The sequence below is a fragment of the Plecotus auritus genome (genome assembly GCF_963455305.1).
Source record: "Plecotus auritus genome assembly, chromosome: 2".
Classification (NCBI taxonomy): domain Eukaryota; kingdom Metazoa; phylum Chordata; class Mammalia; order Chiroptera; family Vespertilionidae; genus Plecotus; species Plecotus auritus.
The window spans coordinates 12,524,604-12,541,034 of NC_137771.1; the positions used below are offsets into that span (position 1 = coordinate 12,524,604).

Genomic DNA, 16,431 nt, shown 5'->3' on the forward strand with positions numbered 1-16,431 from the left:
CCTTCAGGACATCCTCTGCCTCTGAGAACAAGACAGCCTTGTTTGCCATTCGGCACCATCTGAAGGTATGTTGGCAAACAAAAACAAAACAGGAAAACTGAACAAAGACATCACCTTTCAAAGAAGAAGTCTGTACCAGACAATCCGAAGAAATGCATTTTATTTCAAGTACATACAGTAAAGAGAACTGGGCTACCCAGGTGGTGCTGGTTGGAAAAGAGAGAAAACTGATCTACAATTAAGACATTGACGTGTTTGCACACATGGGTCAAAAACCTTGCCCTGTGTGTGCCATGTGAACAATAAATGCTGTGAAGAGGAATGTTAAAGTGCTTTGGGAACATCCTTGACACCTTATCCACATGGATAATTTGCACAACAAAACACATCTATCACCGAGGCAAACCTTTGGCCTACGCCTGGGCCAGTTACCAGGCCTTAAATGTGCGACTCCGGTGCTATAATCCTGGGCACTGTGTCACCAAACCCCTCTCCTTGCCAGGGAAATGTAGGGAGCCGCCCTCCCTTTCTCTTCTGTGGGGCTGCTATTCGTGGGAGGAGTCAGAATCTGTTACTTTCAAGGCACGGAACAGTCACACCCAACTCCCAGGAGAGGAAGAGGGCAGCCCCACATTCATGACTAGGCCTCCGCCTTAGACATAGAAATTCACCCACAGTGAACTTCCTCCCTAACTTGGCAGATTTGTGTCCACCTGCCAATCAGCACGGGATCAGTCCTGTAGACTACAATCATTTCCGTGACTCCCTCTGTCCATTGAGGCCAAGCCCCCCTGTTCTAACTTTGGATGGCTCTGCTCTGACCCCCTCCCCAGGAGAACTAGCCCAGGGAGGCCCGGTGGCTCCTGACAGCCGGTCAGCGCCACACTAAGGGCCATCCCCTCATCAGGTGACTCCCAGGCAGCCACCAAACCTACTGCAGCCTGCAAGCCGAGCTGGACGCTGAGCCCTCTGAGCTCACTGCTACCCTCCAGTCAACCGGCCAAAGGAAACGCACTGTGTGTGTGTGTGTGTGTGTGTGTGTGTGTGTGTGTGTGTGTGTGTGTGTCATGGGGGAGTGGACGAGGCTGGGCAACCTTCCCCGTGAGCGGGAATCACAACCCTGTGGTTTTGAGTACAGACAAGCCAGCCTTCCCAAGCGGTGCACTGCGATCCTCTGCCCTGATGGCTCACGTCCCTCTCTGCACACAGGTGTCCACCCTGCGCATGGGCTTCAGATGGTGGCTCTTCCTCCACCCTGGCCTTTCACCCTCCTACCCTGCTCCTCAGAGCTCAAGGGAAGACTCCCTTACCTCAGATGACGAGAAACAGGCAGCGAGGATGCGGCCCACAGGCTCCACTGAGTCATCTCTGTGTCTCTCATGAGAGGGTGGCTCACCCCGGGCCTTTGCCCAAAGTGAGACCTCACTCCTCCTGCCTCCCAGGCACCTCACCCTCGGTGTCTGGCTGCCTCAGTCAGGAGCTCTCCAGAGACTCCCAGTCAGGGCCCCCCAGCCTGGCCTCCTTAGGACAGGTGACCCCTCCACTGGGAATAACCCTTCCCGCTCCCTCCTCCCCCAGGAAGCTCCAGTGAAGCCCAGAGGGCAAGCACCAAGTCACCCAGCAAGTTCACAGGAGCCTGGAGATCTGCAGTCTCAGGGGCCACATGTCGAGTGAGAACCCCCAATCTCAGGGCTCCGCCACAGTCAGTGAAGTGATGGAAGGCTGGTCCAAGGGGCTGAGTGACTGGATGGAACTGGCCAGGGGGTGGAAGAAAGGCAGAGTGGCCTGCTGAGGCCCAGGGACCAGGGGAGGGCAAGGCCTGTTGGTGTGGGGCCCGGCCTCCTAGCCCAGGCCCTGCAGTTCTGCCTCGGACTTGGCATGGCCAAGGGGCCGGAGTGTCCGGGGAGGCCTGCCCTCGGGCCCGCAGTCCTGCTCCTCGTAGCCGGGGTTCAGGCGGCCCATGTCGAGCGAGCAGAAGAGGCTGCGCGCAGTCCCAGCGTGGTGCTCCACCAGGGCCTCCAGGCTGGGGAACTCCGCTGGCAGGTGCTGGGGGAGGGAGGGGCTTCAGTCCCAGCTTCCCCTTCCCATGGCTGGTGCAGGGCACCAACCACCCCCTCGCCTGGGATCCTGCCCCACTTCAGAGAGGAGGAAATTCGAGCTCAGGGAGGTCACCGTCCTGCTCCCAGCACAGCCAGGCACCATTTCCTCTCTTCCTCTCCTCCCAGCCTGGCCGGACTGAGGCACTTAGCATGGAGGTAAGGGTGCACATTTAAAAAGGCCCCGCCCATCCCGGGCCCTGGAAACCTGTGATCATCCAAGACTCCAGACCTGGAGACTCAGAGGCTGTATGAGCTTAAGCAAGCCCCTACCCTGAGTCAGCTTCCTCCTCTGCTAAGCGATGGGTTAGGGTGTGGGAAAGCAGACTTAAGAGCCAGGCTTCCCATAGAATGTGAAGCATGACGTTAGCCCCAGACTCTGCTCGTGGTACCCTCCCAAGGTCTCTAAAGAGGGGCAGAGGGCGAGCCCATAGGTAGAGGTGGGGCTGAGTGGACCAGAGGGGGCGGGGGCAGCAGGGACAATGACTAAGGAGCTAGATGGAAATAAGGGATGGGGCCAGAGAGAGCCCATGGGGGACTAGAATGAGGGTGAGGCGGGCTCAGCAGTTAAAGGGAGAGGGGCCTGAGGGCAAGTGGGGGGCTGACTGCCCACACCCTACCTCCACGCTGTAGCGGCCCAGGTGGTTCCGGAAGACTTGGTGGGGCACCACGCCGCACTGTGTCCGCACTGACAGGCACCACTGGCCACAGGCGCCCGGCTCGGGCCACAGCAGGAAGGCCCCAAGCACGTCTCTCCGTAGCAGGGCGAGGGCACTGGGCCTGGGATGGCAGAGGGAGAGGCTGAAGGTGGCGCCTCTGGTCTGGACTGTTTCAGGTTGCTCCCAGGCAATGGTGAATCAGCCCCATAGCATCTTTTAAAATATATTTATATATATTTTTGTCGGTTTCAAGGAGGAAGGGAGAGGGAGAATTATTGATCGGCTGCCTCCTGCACGTCCCACAATGGGGGATAGAGCCCGCAACCCAGACATATGCCCTGTGACCTCCTGGTTCATATATAGGTCGACGCTCAACCACTGAGCCACCTGGCTGGGCCCATACCACCTTAAACAAGTGCCTGCCAGGAACAGGGCCTCCGCAACGGGAAGCTTTTAGCCTTCCTTTCAGAAAGGTTTCTAGGGCGTCCTTAACTGGCAATTTCAAGACCTGACCAGGAGCATTTTAAAGACCTGACATTTAGGGAGCTGTCCCCTGGTGCTGAGGTCTTTAGTCCTTTGAATGACCTCACTTGATCCTCCCACAGCCCTGCCACGAAGGTCCTGTTATTATCCCCACTTTACAGCTGAGAAACTGAGGCCCAAGATGCTGGGGACTCTGGCCTGAGATCAGGAACGCCCTGCCCTTGCACAGGGATATGCACCTACATGTCAAGGCCCTGAGGGGCAGAGGGCCCACACAGCCTCTTTCTCTGCTCACCCCAAGGGGCTGGGCATTCAGCCAGGCCAGGCCCCTCCTACCTGGAGATGCCGGCAAAGGCCCAGATGTTCTCAGTCAGGCTGCCCTCAGTTTCCACCAGGCACTCGGGGCCACCAGGACCTTGGGGCCATGCCTCCCAAGCGGCAGGAACTATGGAGACCATGCAGAAGTCAGAGGGAGAGACTGATTCGTCCTAACCCAGCCCACCTACCCCCACAGGCCCTAGGACCCCACACTTGTCTCCTCACCAGCAGCCACACATCCAGCCCTCCAAAGGACACATCCACACACCAGCACACCCCACACCAGTTAAGCACATCCACAGCGACACCATCACCTCTGCGAGCCCCGGGCACTCGGGCACGGGTGCACTCACGTGGACACGACACACAGTCACAGCACAAGCCTTTGCTCGGAGGCGCCACCAAGGCCTTGCAGAGACTTTGGGGCCCACTCCCTGCGACTCACATGGGTGCTCAGGCCGTGCCCCAGGCACGCAAGGGGCAGGCGGGCTCCTGCTACTCACAGGCCTCCCGGGCCGACAGCTGCAGCTGGGTCTCGTAGGTGCAGCCGCGGTAGGCCCCGGAGCGGATCACCTTGCTGCGGATGGCCTTCTTGCGCACCAGAGTCGGGGAGCAGTAGGGATTCCCCAGGCGGGAATGGCGGGCACTCCCACAGCCTTCCAACTCTAGCAGCTCCTTCTAGGGTACCAAGAGGGGCCCAGAGGGGTTGGCAGATCAGGTTTAGCCATGTCAGGTCAGGCGAGCCCCTCCCTCTGAAGTCCAGCAACCACCTCCACGTAATCCCCAAACCTCCCCCAGTTCCCTGTCCACTGCCCACTCCCTGGCTGGGGTTGGGGTGCTGCATACCCCACTGCCCATGGGCCCCTCTGCTGGCAGCCGCCGGAAAGAGACCAGTGCACGCACGTTCTGTGAGAGCTGATCACGGACGAAGGGCTCCCGGACTAGGCCAGGGGGCCTCCCAGGGCTGGCCAGCGGCTTCAGGGGCACATCCCCTGCGGGCCCCAGGCAGGGCTCAGGCTGTGCCCGCTCTGCAGGGTGCTGCAAGAGGTAAGCAAGCTGGAAGGAGCGGCAGAGCAGCAGGTGCAGGATCTGGACCTGGGGAGGGGCGGGGAGGGCTCAGCTGAGGGAGGTCTCCTGGCGAACACCTTAGGCATCAACCCACTCACCAAAGGGGCATGCCACTCCTTGGCTGGGGATGCTCTTCCCTACTTATCCCTCAAAACCTCACCTCCATGCAGCTTCCCCTACCTGAGCATCTACTCTGTTCCAGGCATCATGCTTGCAGCTGGGAATACCTGGGCTAAATGCACCCCACCCCATGCACTGGGTCAGTACCCTCTTAGAGGGCCGGCTAAGAACCCAGGCCTTGGAGTCACAGAACCTGGCATCCGATCCGGGCTCTGTCCCTTAGGAGCTGCTGTGTCACCCTGGGCAGAGCATGGCACCTCTGGTCTCATTTCCTCATCCCCACCGCTGTGTGCTCCTTTAATAAAATGAAGCACAAAAATTCCCGGGCAAAGGCCCAGCACTCTACCCACCACACACATTCCCACACACTGGAATTGTGAGCTCCAGACCAAAGGCCATGTCTCAGCCACTCTCCAGGAGCCAGCACAGGGCTGGGCATACAGGGGTCATGGCCAGTGCTTGCTGCGGGATGGAACCAGACCCAGCCTCAGCTGGCCGAACAACTGGCTGCCAAGGCTATTCACGGCGGTCACACTGGCTTTGACTTCCGGGATCTACCTGCCCACCCACCCGCTCCATGGAGCCGCACCCTGGAGCCTGGGCCCAGCCTCTGCTCTGGAAGAACTCCATGTCTGTAATTAGGGACAGGCCCAATGATGACGGGGTGTGGTTTATGTCACAGGTCCCCAGAAGGGAGTGGCAGGCTACAGGAGTCACAGTGGGCTGCACAGACACATGGGCTGAGCCTTGAAGGGCAAGTTGGAATTTGCCAGGATGAGAAGGTGAGGGGCACCCAGGTAGAGAGAACAGCAGGAGCAAAGGTGTGGCAGGGGGACCTTCCAGTCCCCAAGTGCATGGCCTAGTCTTCTAGGTGTACTAAGGCCTCTGACTTGCTTTGTGGAGTCCTCAGTGGGCAGAGCCACAGAAGGAGCCTGTGTGGCAATGGGCCCAGGTCTGGAGGGGGCTCAGGACAGCATGGCCAAGCCCTCCATGGCCTCTCGGTCCCTGGAACCCCATGCTGATGCACAGCACCCCTCCGCCCCAGCCTCAGTGGTGGTTCCCTGCCTGGGCCCCCGGTACCTCTCCAGGCTGTCTGCCCACAAAAAGGTGACAGAAGAGCTTGCTGGCCGGGCTCCGCGGGTTTCGGGCCACAAAGGCGAACTGGCAGTCGGCTGGGCACCAGGTGGAGTAGAGTATTCGCCTCAGGGCGTGTGCCATCAGGAGCACCTGGGGAGGCAGAGGCCATGACAGCCTCCATCAGACCCACCACCGGGCCTGCAGCTGCCAGCCCTGCGGGCCCACACACCTGCTGGCAGGCCTCCCGGGCCTGCTCTCCAGCCTGCATGCCCAGTTTAGAGCCCACCCAGCTCCTGGGGTAAAGAATTTTCCCTCCGTCCAGTCCTGCCCAAACCCTGCCTCAAATCGAAACCCTCATCCTTCCCTGGCCGCTGGGCTTAAACCTCTCGCTCCCTCTGCCAACCTGCTGGAACCGAGGGGCAGAGCACGCACGGCCTGCAGGGTCGCAGAGCGGCAGTGGCAGCAGGCCCTGGGGTGCACTCCTGGTCTCGGAGGTGGATGAGCTGGGTTTGCATCCTGGCTCTGCCACTGTCTCTCTGCATGCCCGGGCAGGTGAGGATAGCCCCCCCTGTGATGGGGCTGTTGGTGCACACGGGGCCCCTTTGGTGCACACCTCTGGGACACCATGTGCACCCGTCTTAGGAAGTGGCACCCAGCCTCCTAGTGTGTACTGTCTGGCCTGCAGTGTTCAACAAACACTGACTAGCACCGGGGGAGGCTGGGCGAAGGAACAGGGGCCCCCTAGCCTCCAGCCTGAGTCTGGCCCCCTTCCACAGTCATGAGAGGCTGGCCATAGCCCACGGGGCAGGCTACGAAGGGGCCCAGGAACTTGCCCAAACCTCATGGGGTTCCTGGTGCTCAGGCCAGGAGGTACTGCCTGGAGATTTTGGAGGGCCAGGATCAGGGGTGAGATGGATGAGAAACTGTTGCCTTCTGAGCTTGCCTTGCAGGGGCTCCGTGGAGAGAGGACTCCAAAGGCCCTGAGCAGGCTGAGAAGCTGGGAGGCCCCAGGGGCAGTGCAGGGCCTGGGTAGAGGCAAGTACATCCTGAGGGAGGACACCTGTCCTGCCCAGTCCTCACCTGCACCTCCCGGGCTCCTACCTCACCCTCCCCGCTGTAGATCTTGAGGCCCTGAAGGCTGAATTTCAGGATGACAGCCCGGCGTCGGGGACAGTCCTGGTGGAAGAGAGTTGTTGGGGGGCAGGTATTACCTCTCAGGCCCTGCCCTGCCCAGCCCAGCCTCAGTACCAGTCACTAGGGGTGGCTAACCAACTCCCCCCACCTGCCAGGGGACTGAGCCCTGGACAATGGACCCTCAGGAGCCAGGGAAGGGTGACTGACCCTGGCAGACCTCCCCCCAGCCAGGACCATCCCCCGCATCTCCCACCTATGGCTTCCACCCTGGGGACACTTGTGACGACTTAGGGAGAGAGTCCCTGGGCATAGGGCATGTGGCTCCAGGAGCCTTGGTGTAGCTCAGAATGGCTTTGGTCCTGCCCTCCCTGAGCCTCACTGCTCCCTCTCTGTGGTTGGGGGTGGGGATCAGATGGATGGTCCCAGGGGCCATTCCAAGGCCGGGACCCCCACCAGCGAAGTGCCCTCCCCAGCTCTCCTACCTTCAGTGCCCACAGCTGCTGTTGCACCAGCCACACGCCCTCCTGGGTGTCCAGGTCATCCACGGAGAAGGAACCCACGTACTGCTTGGGCGTGGGTGGGAGTGGGAGGGAGGTAGGGAAGTCAAGCTCATGGCTCCTGACCCCCATCCCCAAATACCCCCCCAAGCACACACTGCTCTGCTGGGTAAGCTGTGGCCGTGACAGACACTGTACTCGGAGTCCAGGCTCTGCTATTTCCCAGCAGGTGGCCTTGGTTAAGCCTCTCAGCCCCCGAGGCCTCATCTCATCTGTGCCAACACACACATTCCGGAGCCTGGGTCAGGGAGGGAAGACACAGAAATAGGTCCTCCCCATAGCTCCTCCTCACCCCCAGGACCTGCTACCCAGTCTCCGCCCACCAGAGCACCCATGGGAGAAGGGGGAGAAACCCACCTGGGCAAACTTGGTGATGCACCTGGGTCGGTGAGGGGCAGGGCCGCAGTCAGAGGCCCTCCGGCCCCTCGCCCCAGCCTTCTGCATGGCCCCCAGGGTGCCCAGCTTCAAGCCCCACGGGAGAGAAAGCTGCAAAGGGCAAGGCAGACGGTTGGTTCCCAGGCAGTCGAGCCCCGTGCTCTCATTGGCTGCCAGGGAGCTCCTTCATTGGACAAACCCTTACTGAGCAAGTGCAGTGTGTCAGGCCCGGACTAGGCACTGGAGACACAGGGGACACGGAGCCCTGAACAGAAGAACCGTCCCCGCCCCCACGCAGCCAACATTCTCGTGGGGGAGAAAGACATTAGGTAAGACAGACATGGGATATGCTGGGTGGTGCCAAAGCGGAGAGGAAGATATGAAACTCCGGTTGGGAGGTGATTGCGGCCAAAGGCGTGAGGTTTGGGAAACGGTCAGAGGAAGGGGTGCGGCAGGCCATGCCCTGGGTCAGACATTGACCCCTGTGCTCTGGGCTGGGCTTGTACAAAGAGCAGGGGGGTGGGGCAGCACCACCCCAGAGGAGGGGTGTGACAGCAGGGAGACCAGTCTGCAAAGGCACAGAGGAGTGAAAGCAGCTGGGTCCGTAGGTGGCCCGGGCCAGGTTGGGACTAGGGGACTCGGGCTCTGTCCTGTGGCAGTGGGAGCCACAGAGGTTCCAGGACAGGAGCTCTGTGGCCTTCGGGGTGGCCCATGAGCTGGATGCCTAGAGCTGCCTCACAGGCCCCTGGCTTATCAGCTCAGCCTGACTCCAGCCCTTGCCCGAGCCCCCACCACACAGTGCACTGAGGCTGAGTCAGGAGGCAGGGAAGGTGGACAATGCCCGGGGGACTGAGGAGCCCCTCTCCCAGATCCACCGGCGGAGGAGAGGAGGAAACCCCCGGCAGGAGACTGTCCTCCGGGCAGGGAGAGCGCTCACTCCCCACCAGAGCGCAGGACCGCAGCGGGTGCTGGATGAGCATGGAATAAAGGCACCGCAGGAAAGAAAGGCTGACGGCCTCTGCCTGGGTCCCGGAGGCCTCAGCCCCTCAGTTTTTCCTGGGACCGATCCCAGCTGGCTCTGTCACCAGCCTACTTGTAATCACGGCGCTTGGGGTCAGAGTGATGTGGGTCCAAATCCTGGGTGACTGTGGACAAGCCTCCTCACCTCTCTGAGCCTCTGTTCCTCATCCCCAGACCTGGAATAATGTGAGGAGTCAGTGAGGACTGAATGGAGGAGCAGGCACCCAGCCAGGTGATGCCAGGGTGATGCCAGCCAGGCTCGGAGCTGATGCTCAACAAGCCCGGTCTCACGGGGTGGGAGGCCCCACAGCCTGATGTTGAGGAGGGAGCTTGGGAGACAACGAGGTGGGACCACTGGCAGTGCCTTCCTTGCACTGGGCCACACTTGATATAGGTCATCCAGTCTGGGAGGGCGTGGCAGGAGGAGAGGCCTGCCTGAGGGCCAAATTCCAGCCAGGAAAAAGTAGGGATCAGACAGGGTGCTGGGCAGGAAATGGGTGCGTCCTGGGGGTGCTCTACCGACCTGCAGGGGTCCTTGGAGAAGGGGGCTTCGGGTGCTTTGGAACTGACATTGCCACCCTGCGCTGGGAGTGGGGAACAGCCCCGACCTCTGCGTGCCCATGACCTTCAGCCCCAGGCTCAGGCCAGAATGGAGGCACCAGCAGCAATCAGAGCCAGAAAACAAAGGCTGCACCATCCCCGTGAGGACTCCCGACTCCACCCTCCGGTGCTCGCTCCTTTTCCGGGCCGCACACCCTCACGCTTTTTGATTCCGGTCATCTTTTACAACATGTCCATGACCTCTTGTTCCTTTTATGTTTAAGTAAAGCGAAGTTAGACGTGTAACAGGCACCAAAGCTACGTGGCTCCCATTCCAGGTGTGGACTTCCAGTTAACTGGTCTTTCAACTTCATAATCACAGCATGGGCTGGGATGCCCCGTACCCAAAGGCGGTGAGGGTCAGAGGAGGCAAAGACGAAAACAAAACGGGTGAAAGGGAGAGAGAGGAAGAACGGAGGATGAAAAGGCAGCTGCAGAAGTGGAAAGCGTGAGGGATAAGAAAGATAAAAGAAGAGATGAAGGCGAGATGGAGGAGGGAGAGATACGGAGCACACTTCTGCCTGTGCTGACGCAGCCCCTCAGACAATGCAGGATGGAAAGGACCCACGTGGGTTCTGACAAACACCTTCCCTCGCACACACCCGGAGACAGTTGTCTAGGGCTGGGAACTGCCTCCGTCCTCCGGGAGCTTTCTTGGGGATGCCCACTCCAGGCAGTGGGGATGGGGCGGTCACCCCATCCATTATCACCTGGAAACTACCCCAGGAGACTGGAAGTTTCTCCCTTCCTCTCCCTCACTTCGGAGCCTGAGGGGCACTTCAGCCTTAGGCCTGGAGTTGGGGGCTGTCCAGGGGACCAAGGAGGGTTCCAGGCTCACCGTGACCTGCATACCTGTTCCAGGCACAAACACCCACTTATCTCCTTGGACCAGACCTGTTTTTTCTGAGGTTGCACAGGAGCCTGGTGGGCCCAGCACCGCTCTGAGGGGACACCTTTGGGAGGAGGAGGGGCTCTTCTTTTGCTCCGAGGTTTTCCAGGTGGACCTGCTTGGGGACGGGGCTGGATGGGCTGGCTTGCCGGGAGGGTTCAAGGACAGAGGCCCTGCTCCACCGTACCACAGCTGACGGAGGGCCCCCCTTTCCAGCATTCTGGGACACTACTCAGCCTGCAGAGTCTGGGCTTAGCAAAGGGTCACTCAGGGGGGTGAAGTCACTTGCCCAAGGTCTCGGGGTATAAGCGGGGGCAAGTGTGGAAGCAAACCCAGGTCTCTGGGGCTCGTCCTCAAGGCCACGGCAGTGCCCTTCTCTGACTCCCCTCCCCGAGCAGGGTGTCCACCTTCAGAGTTTGGTGGGTCCCAGCCTATCCAGCTGCTCAGGTGCTGGGGGGCTGATGGCATCAGCAAAAAAGCAGCTTTGTCTCTCTAACTGCCAGATGGTCTGGGGCTGCCAGGGCCCCCTCAGTCACTTGTTCACCCCCACTGCCTTTGGCTCAGCTGCACAGATGAGCCCCCCTGCCCTAACACACCCTCTAAGTGTCACCCCCCACCTGCCCTAGGCCAGGAGGAGAGAAATGGAAACCCCGCAGCCAAGGGGCAGGGCCAAGACCCTGGATTATGGGTCCCACAAGGTTGGCTGATGTGACCTTGGACAAGTCACTTAACCTCGCAGCCTCCACTCCCTCACCTGTGAATCGGGGGAAATAATGGCAGCTACCTCCTGGGGTGCATTGGTTTCTTCTGAGACTATTTCCTAGTGGGACTAGGCCGGGTGAACAAAGTCCCAGCCTGATGGGGCACTCAGGCCTGGTCGGGGGCGGGTGCCAGAAACCAACAACATTGGGGGGGGGGGGGGCTAATGATTTAGAGAGAAATACAGCCGCGGGAGGAGCAGGTGAGGTGTGTGTGGTGGAGGGGGGTGCTAACTAAACCGGGTGGTCGAGGATGGCCTCTCCAAACACGACACTGAGCGGAACGTGCTGTTTTCAGGATTAGGTGGGGCCAGACACGGAGGGGCCAGCGCCAGGGCGGGAGCGCTCCACGGCGGGGTCATGATTCCCACGGTGGCTGTGATTCCTGGGGAGCGCGGCGAGGGCTGCCAGCGCGGCCCCGGCCCGGGGCCGAGAAACTCCCCGGACCCACCGCGGGGCGAGCGAGGCAGGACGCGGGAGGAGGGCGGCGGGGGGGACGGGTGGTGATGGTGTTGGAGGGAGGGGGCAGAGGTGAGGTGACGCTGAAGGTGGTGGTGATGGTGTTGGAGGGAGGGGGCAGAGGTGAGGTGACGCTGAAGGTGGTGGGTGGTGGTGACGGAGGGAGGGGGCAGAGGTGCTCCTCGCCCCGGAGACCCTCCCCCATCTCTGCGCTGGAGGACCGAGCCCGGCACCCGCCGACCCCTGCCCTGGCCCGGCTCCCGGCTCTCAGGCGCTCACTCACCGCGGCCGCCGCGTCTCAGTCCCGTCGCAGCAGCTCCGCGCGTCTCCACCTCCCGCTCCGCCGCCCGCCGCCCCCGGCAGCCCCCACGTGGCCAGAGGAACCAGCATTCGGGATCACCTGGCGGCGGAGCCCGGCCCTCGCCCACCAATCAGCGCCCGTAGAGCCGCTCCTCTCGGTCGCACCGCCCAATCAGCGGCCGCGAGGGGCCCTGGCACCGCCCCCTTCAGTCGCGTCCCGGCACTCCGCCTTAAAGGGTTGGGGGGGTAGGGGGTAGAGGCCCCGCCCTCCGAGGGCGCCTCTTCCTGGGTTGGGGTCTCCCAGTGCCCAAAGCCTCGCCCACGGTCCCCTCCTCCCGGAGAGCCCTTCCCGCCCCGCCCCCTGGCTAGCCCCTCCTTGTCACCCAAGCTGCTGCAGCGGTCCTCCTCCGAGAAGCCCTCCCTGACCACCAGTGACTGAGCCCTCGCGCCTCTAGCGGGTCGTCCCACTCCTCTAACTAGAGTGCAAGCCGTTCTGGTCAGGAGGGATTCCATCCCCAGTGCGAAGGACAGAGCCCACGAGCACATGAATGAGGTCAGGATCCCGTCCCGGGGAGCCGGGCCAGCCTCACCCTACCTTCCCTCACCTGGGGTTGGGCGGGGGTAGCTCATCTTCCTCCGAGCCCTTCTCAGACGGTTATCTGAGCCTGCCAAGCTCAGGACCTGCATCAAGAAGTCTCCTCATGAACGTTGATCATCGTACATGGGCCGTGACCCTGTCCTTCGGTTACAAGAAAGCCCACCTAGATGGGGAAATCCACTTAGAAGGGGGAAACGGCTGCGCAAATCTAGCCAGAAGTGTCCGTGACAGCTCTGAGCTGGAGAGCACTCTTGTTCCCATCAGGCCAGGCAGCCTACCCTCCAGGTGCCAAAACACAAAGCGTGCATTTAACCTGAAATCTGCAGAGGAAACACCAGCAACTGCCACACACCTCAGGAAAGCCAGGACCCAGGCGCTCAGGTCCAGTGGGGGAGCAAAGGCTGAGGTGAGCACCTGGCAGAGAGAGCCTTGGTCTGGGTCTGAGGACCTCAGGGGAGTCCGGAAGGAGGCGGGTGTGAGCCAAGCCTGGGCGCCAGGCGTTCCCTTTGTCTCCCCAGAGCCTCTGAGTGCCTTCCAGAGGCAGCAGTGAGGTGTAATGGTTGCAGGCGTGGTCCCAAGTCTGGGCACTTCTCATTCACCAAATGTGGGACCTTAGGCAAACACCTTAATCACTTTGATCCCCCCGGCGTCTCTTCTGTAAGTGTTACTAACACCTGACTCACAGGGACGGGAGGATTCCAATGAGTTAATGTGGGCAAAGTGCTTGGCCCAATACCTGACCCATACATACCATAGTAAGTGAAGAGCTCAGTAAATATTAGCTGGTATGAGACTTGGCGTTTATTCTTAAGTGTCTTTTGTACATGAGTGAATGGTAAATGTTTATTGAGTTCCACATGCCAGGTGCTCCGGGAAACCCTTCAGTGAGGAGGCCATGTGACAGCCCTGAGCCCAGGAATGAGAAGAATCAAGATGGTTTACAAGTTGGTCCTGCTCTCCAAAAATCCCAATTTATGAAGCTCAGTGTACATAAAAGATAAAGGGTTAATTCTTACTAGCTTCCTAAAAATTTTAAATAGAGGACTTGCCAATTACTAGATCCACAGTCCATTTTGAGACAATTCAGAGAAAACAACACAGCCACAATTCTATTAACTCCTGGCTCTAACCAGTTTCTGATATATACAATTCAATCTGACTCATGCAATTTTTAAAATAGTGACAGGAGCCCTAGCTGATTTGGCTCAGTGGATAGAGCATCAGCTTGCAGACTGAAGGGTCCCAGGTTCGATTCTGGTCAACGGCACATGCCCGGGTTGCGGGATCGATCCCCAGTAGGGGCCATGCAGAAGGCAGATCAATGATTCTTTCTCATCATTCATTGATGTTTCTATTTCTCCTCTCCCTTCATCTCTGAAATCAATAAAAATATATTTTTTAAAAATAGTGACAGGAATTTGTTTCAGATCAAATTTTTTAAAAAGGGAGGGAAAAAAAGACAGGAATTAAATTCAGATAGTGAAATAGTTCAAACCAAAGGGGTAATTCTGCCTTGTAAATCTTTCTCAGGAGAAGGGGACAGAGGGTTAAGATCTGAGTGGCAGGTACTGTGCTAGGTCCTGGGGATACAGAGATTTACAAAAAAAACAAACAAAAACCAGATCTGGAAAGATGAATGTGTGACAGAGGTATGTGACATTCACTCTTGACTTTACAACCTTCAAGGATTCCTTTTTTATTGGTCTTCACCCCACATAGGAATACAGTGTTTCAAAACCAAATGCGTTTACACATTTGAAGTTTATTCCTTCATTTTTATTTCTGTATCAAAGTAATGTAACTGCCCAGGCGAGCAATTCCCCTAGGTTACCAAATTCAATTGATCTAATTCCACTAAAAGCACAGAAACTCTAAGCTTCTGCCATGCATGTAGACTTACTAATGATACATTAGATGTACAAGTTCAGAGGTTTGCATCAGAGGAAACATACTTCAGTGGGTGTCAGCCATCTCCTGGGCAAGCCAACCTAGTCCCACTCAGGACTGCAGCCTAGTACAGCCTTACCTGCCCCATTTATCTAATCCCACATTCCTGACAACACAGCTCTCAGGAGCCACCACCGGGTATAGAATGTCAACCTTAGATTAATGACTCACTTTTGCAGGAAGCCCAAAGAAGTCACCTAGAAGGACAAAAAAGGCAAGCTGGGGGGTGGGGAGGGGGTGATCTCTGAACATGCTAGGACACATGGCCATGTCATGGTATTTCCGGATGAGTCAATGACAGTGACTAAATCACACAGGTGTGAGCTTGCTATCACAATTTGCCCTTTTCTCTGAAATCCCAGAATCTGGCGCTGGGGTTGCCAGCTGACAAATGTGAGTGGGAAGTAACATCACATCATTTCAAAGCCAATATCCTACAAGAGGACTGAAAACTAGCGCTAAGGCGGGGTGCTTGGAACAAGCCTGGGCACAGCATCACCCACACCTGGATTTCACAGCACACGCTTCCATCCGTCTCCTCAGCAACCCTTCCAGTGTTGAGAGCTACTTTTAACCTTGAGCACATGGTTCCATTCTCTCAGGTTTCTCCTTATGGCTGTCCCTGCAACTTACCCCCTATATTGCTCCCCCAAAATAAGTGACCTAGGATGGAAATTTACAACAATTCTGTGTTATGGGTGGAATTGTGCCCCCACCTCTCCAATCAATATGTTGAGAAATAACCACTAGTACCTCAGAATGTGACTCTGTTTGGAGCTAGGGTCCTGTAAAGAGGCAAATTAAAATGAGGTGACTAGAGTGGGCCTTAACCCAGTATGACCGGTGTCCTTACAAGAAGAGGAAACCCGGACACAGACACCTCCAGAGGGGAGACGATGGGAGTACAGGGAGGTGGCGGCCATCCACAGCCAAGGAGAGTGGCCTGGAACAGGTCCTTCCTTCACAGCCATCGGGCGGAACTAACCCTGATGACACCTTGAATTTGGACTTGAAGACCCCAGAACTGTGAGAAAATAATTGTTACGGCAGCACGAGCAGACTGATACAGTGATTACAGTAAGATGCCTTTTCATCCATCCAAACAGCAGACCACAGCACTGCAGGGTCAGATTCTACTTCCTGGGGAATTCTGGTTCCAAAGGCGTGGAGGTTAGAGGATCCAAGAAATGTGATCTAGTTCGACTCTCACCTTCCCACTTGAGAAGCTGTGATTAAACTTGCCCGAGGTTGCGCTGTTAGTTCCGAAGGGGACAGAGGCGCCTTGACGCTGGGGGTCATGGGTAGGGCAGTCATTCTGTTTTCTGAGAGTGAATGTGCTCTCCCTGGGGACCACGTGGTGGAGCCTAAAGTGCTGCTGCTGCTTTATTTCTAGGATATCTTTTTTATCTTGTTAACTGTTGTGGACTTTGCACTCCCTTCCATTTGGTTCAATATTACCATTACTATAATGGCATTCCCTCCAAATACTTTAGAATACAACGGGTGCCCCAGAAACTGGCACTATGTTATCTTGTTGCAACCTGTACCCCATTTGGGGAACAAGGAACGGGTCCTAGTACTTTCCCAACTGAAAAAAAAACAGGTCTAAAGAGGATACCTTTGCCCGGCCAGCATGGCTCAGTGGTTGAGCATCGACCTATGAAGCAAACCAAGAGGTCCCGGTTTGATTCTGGTCAAGGGCACATGCCCAGGTTTCGCGCTCGGTCCCCAGTAGGGGGTGTGCAGGAGGCAGCCGATCAATGATTCTCATCATTGGTATTTCTATCTCTTTCTCTACTTTCCTCTCTGAAATCAATAAAAATATATTTAAAATAAATAAAAAATGAAGAGGACCCCTTCTCAGAAACACTTTGTTAGAGACCTTGTTGCCAGAAACAAATACAACACACGAGTCTAGAGATACATTTTAGAAAGTAAAGGCAGTTAATATCAAATACTATCTAACATAACAC

At 57.7% G+C, this 16,431-nt stretch overlaps 1 protein-coding gene across 7 annotated transcripts; it reads right to left on the reverse strand.

Annotated features, from left to right (window-relative positions):
- Positions 1-144: 144 nt before the first annotated feature.
- SH2D5 (SH2 domain containing 5) lies at positions 145-12,032 on the reverse strand. Of its 7 annotated transcripts, none has more exons than XM_080654390.1 (10): positions 11,897-12,032; positions 7,870-7,998; positions 7,438-7,518; positions 6,923-6,997; positions 5,825-5,971; positions 4,460-4,651; positions 4,060-4,234; positions 3,575-3,683; positions 2,717-2,968; positions 145-2,046 (listed from the first exon to the last, which is right to left on the reverse strand). In XM_080654390.1, the coding sequence occupies exons 2-10, from the start codon at positions 7,954-7,956 to the stop codon at positions 1,950-1,952; spliced, it is 1,215 nt and encodes a 404-aa protein (XP_080510516.1). In that variant the 5' UTR covers positions 7,957-7,998; positions 11,897-12,032; the 3' UTR covers positions 145-1,949. The 7 variants fall into 7 exon arrangements, with proteins under 7 accessions (XP_080510516.1, XP_080510514.1, XP_080510515.1 ...); XM_080654388.1 differs by having other exon boundaries at positions 151-2,046; positions 2,717-2,876; positions 4,403-4,651; XM_080654389.1 differs by having other exon boundaries at positions 151-2,046; positions 2,717-2,876; positions 6,902-6,997.
- Positions 12,033-16,431: the final 4,399 nt, after the last annotated feature.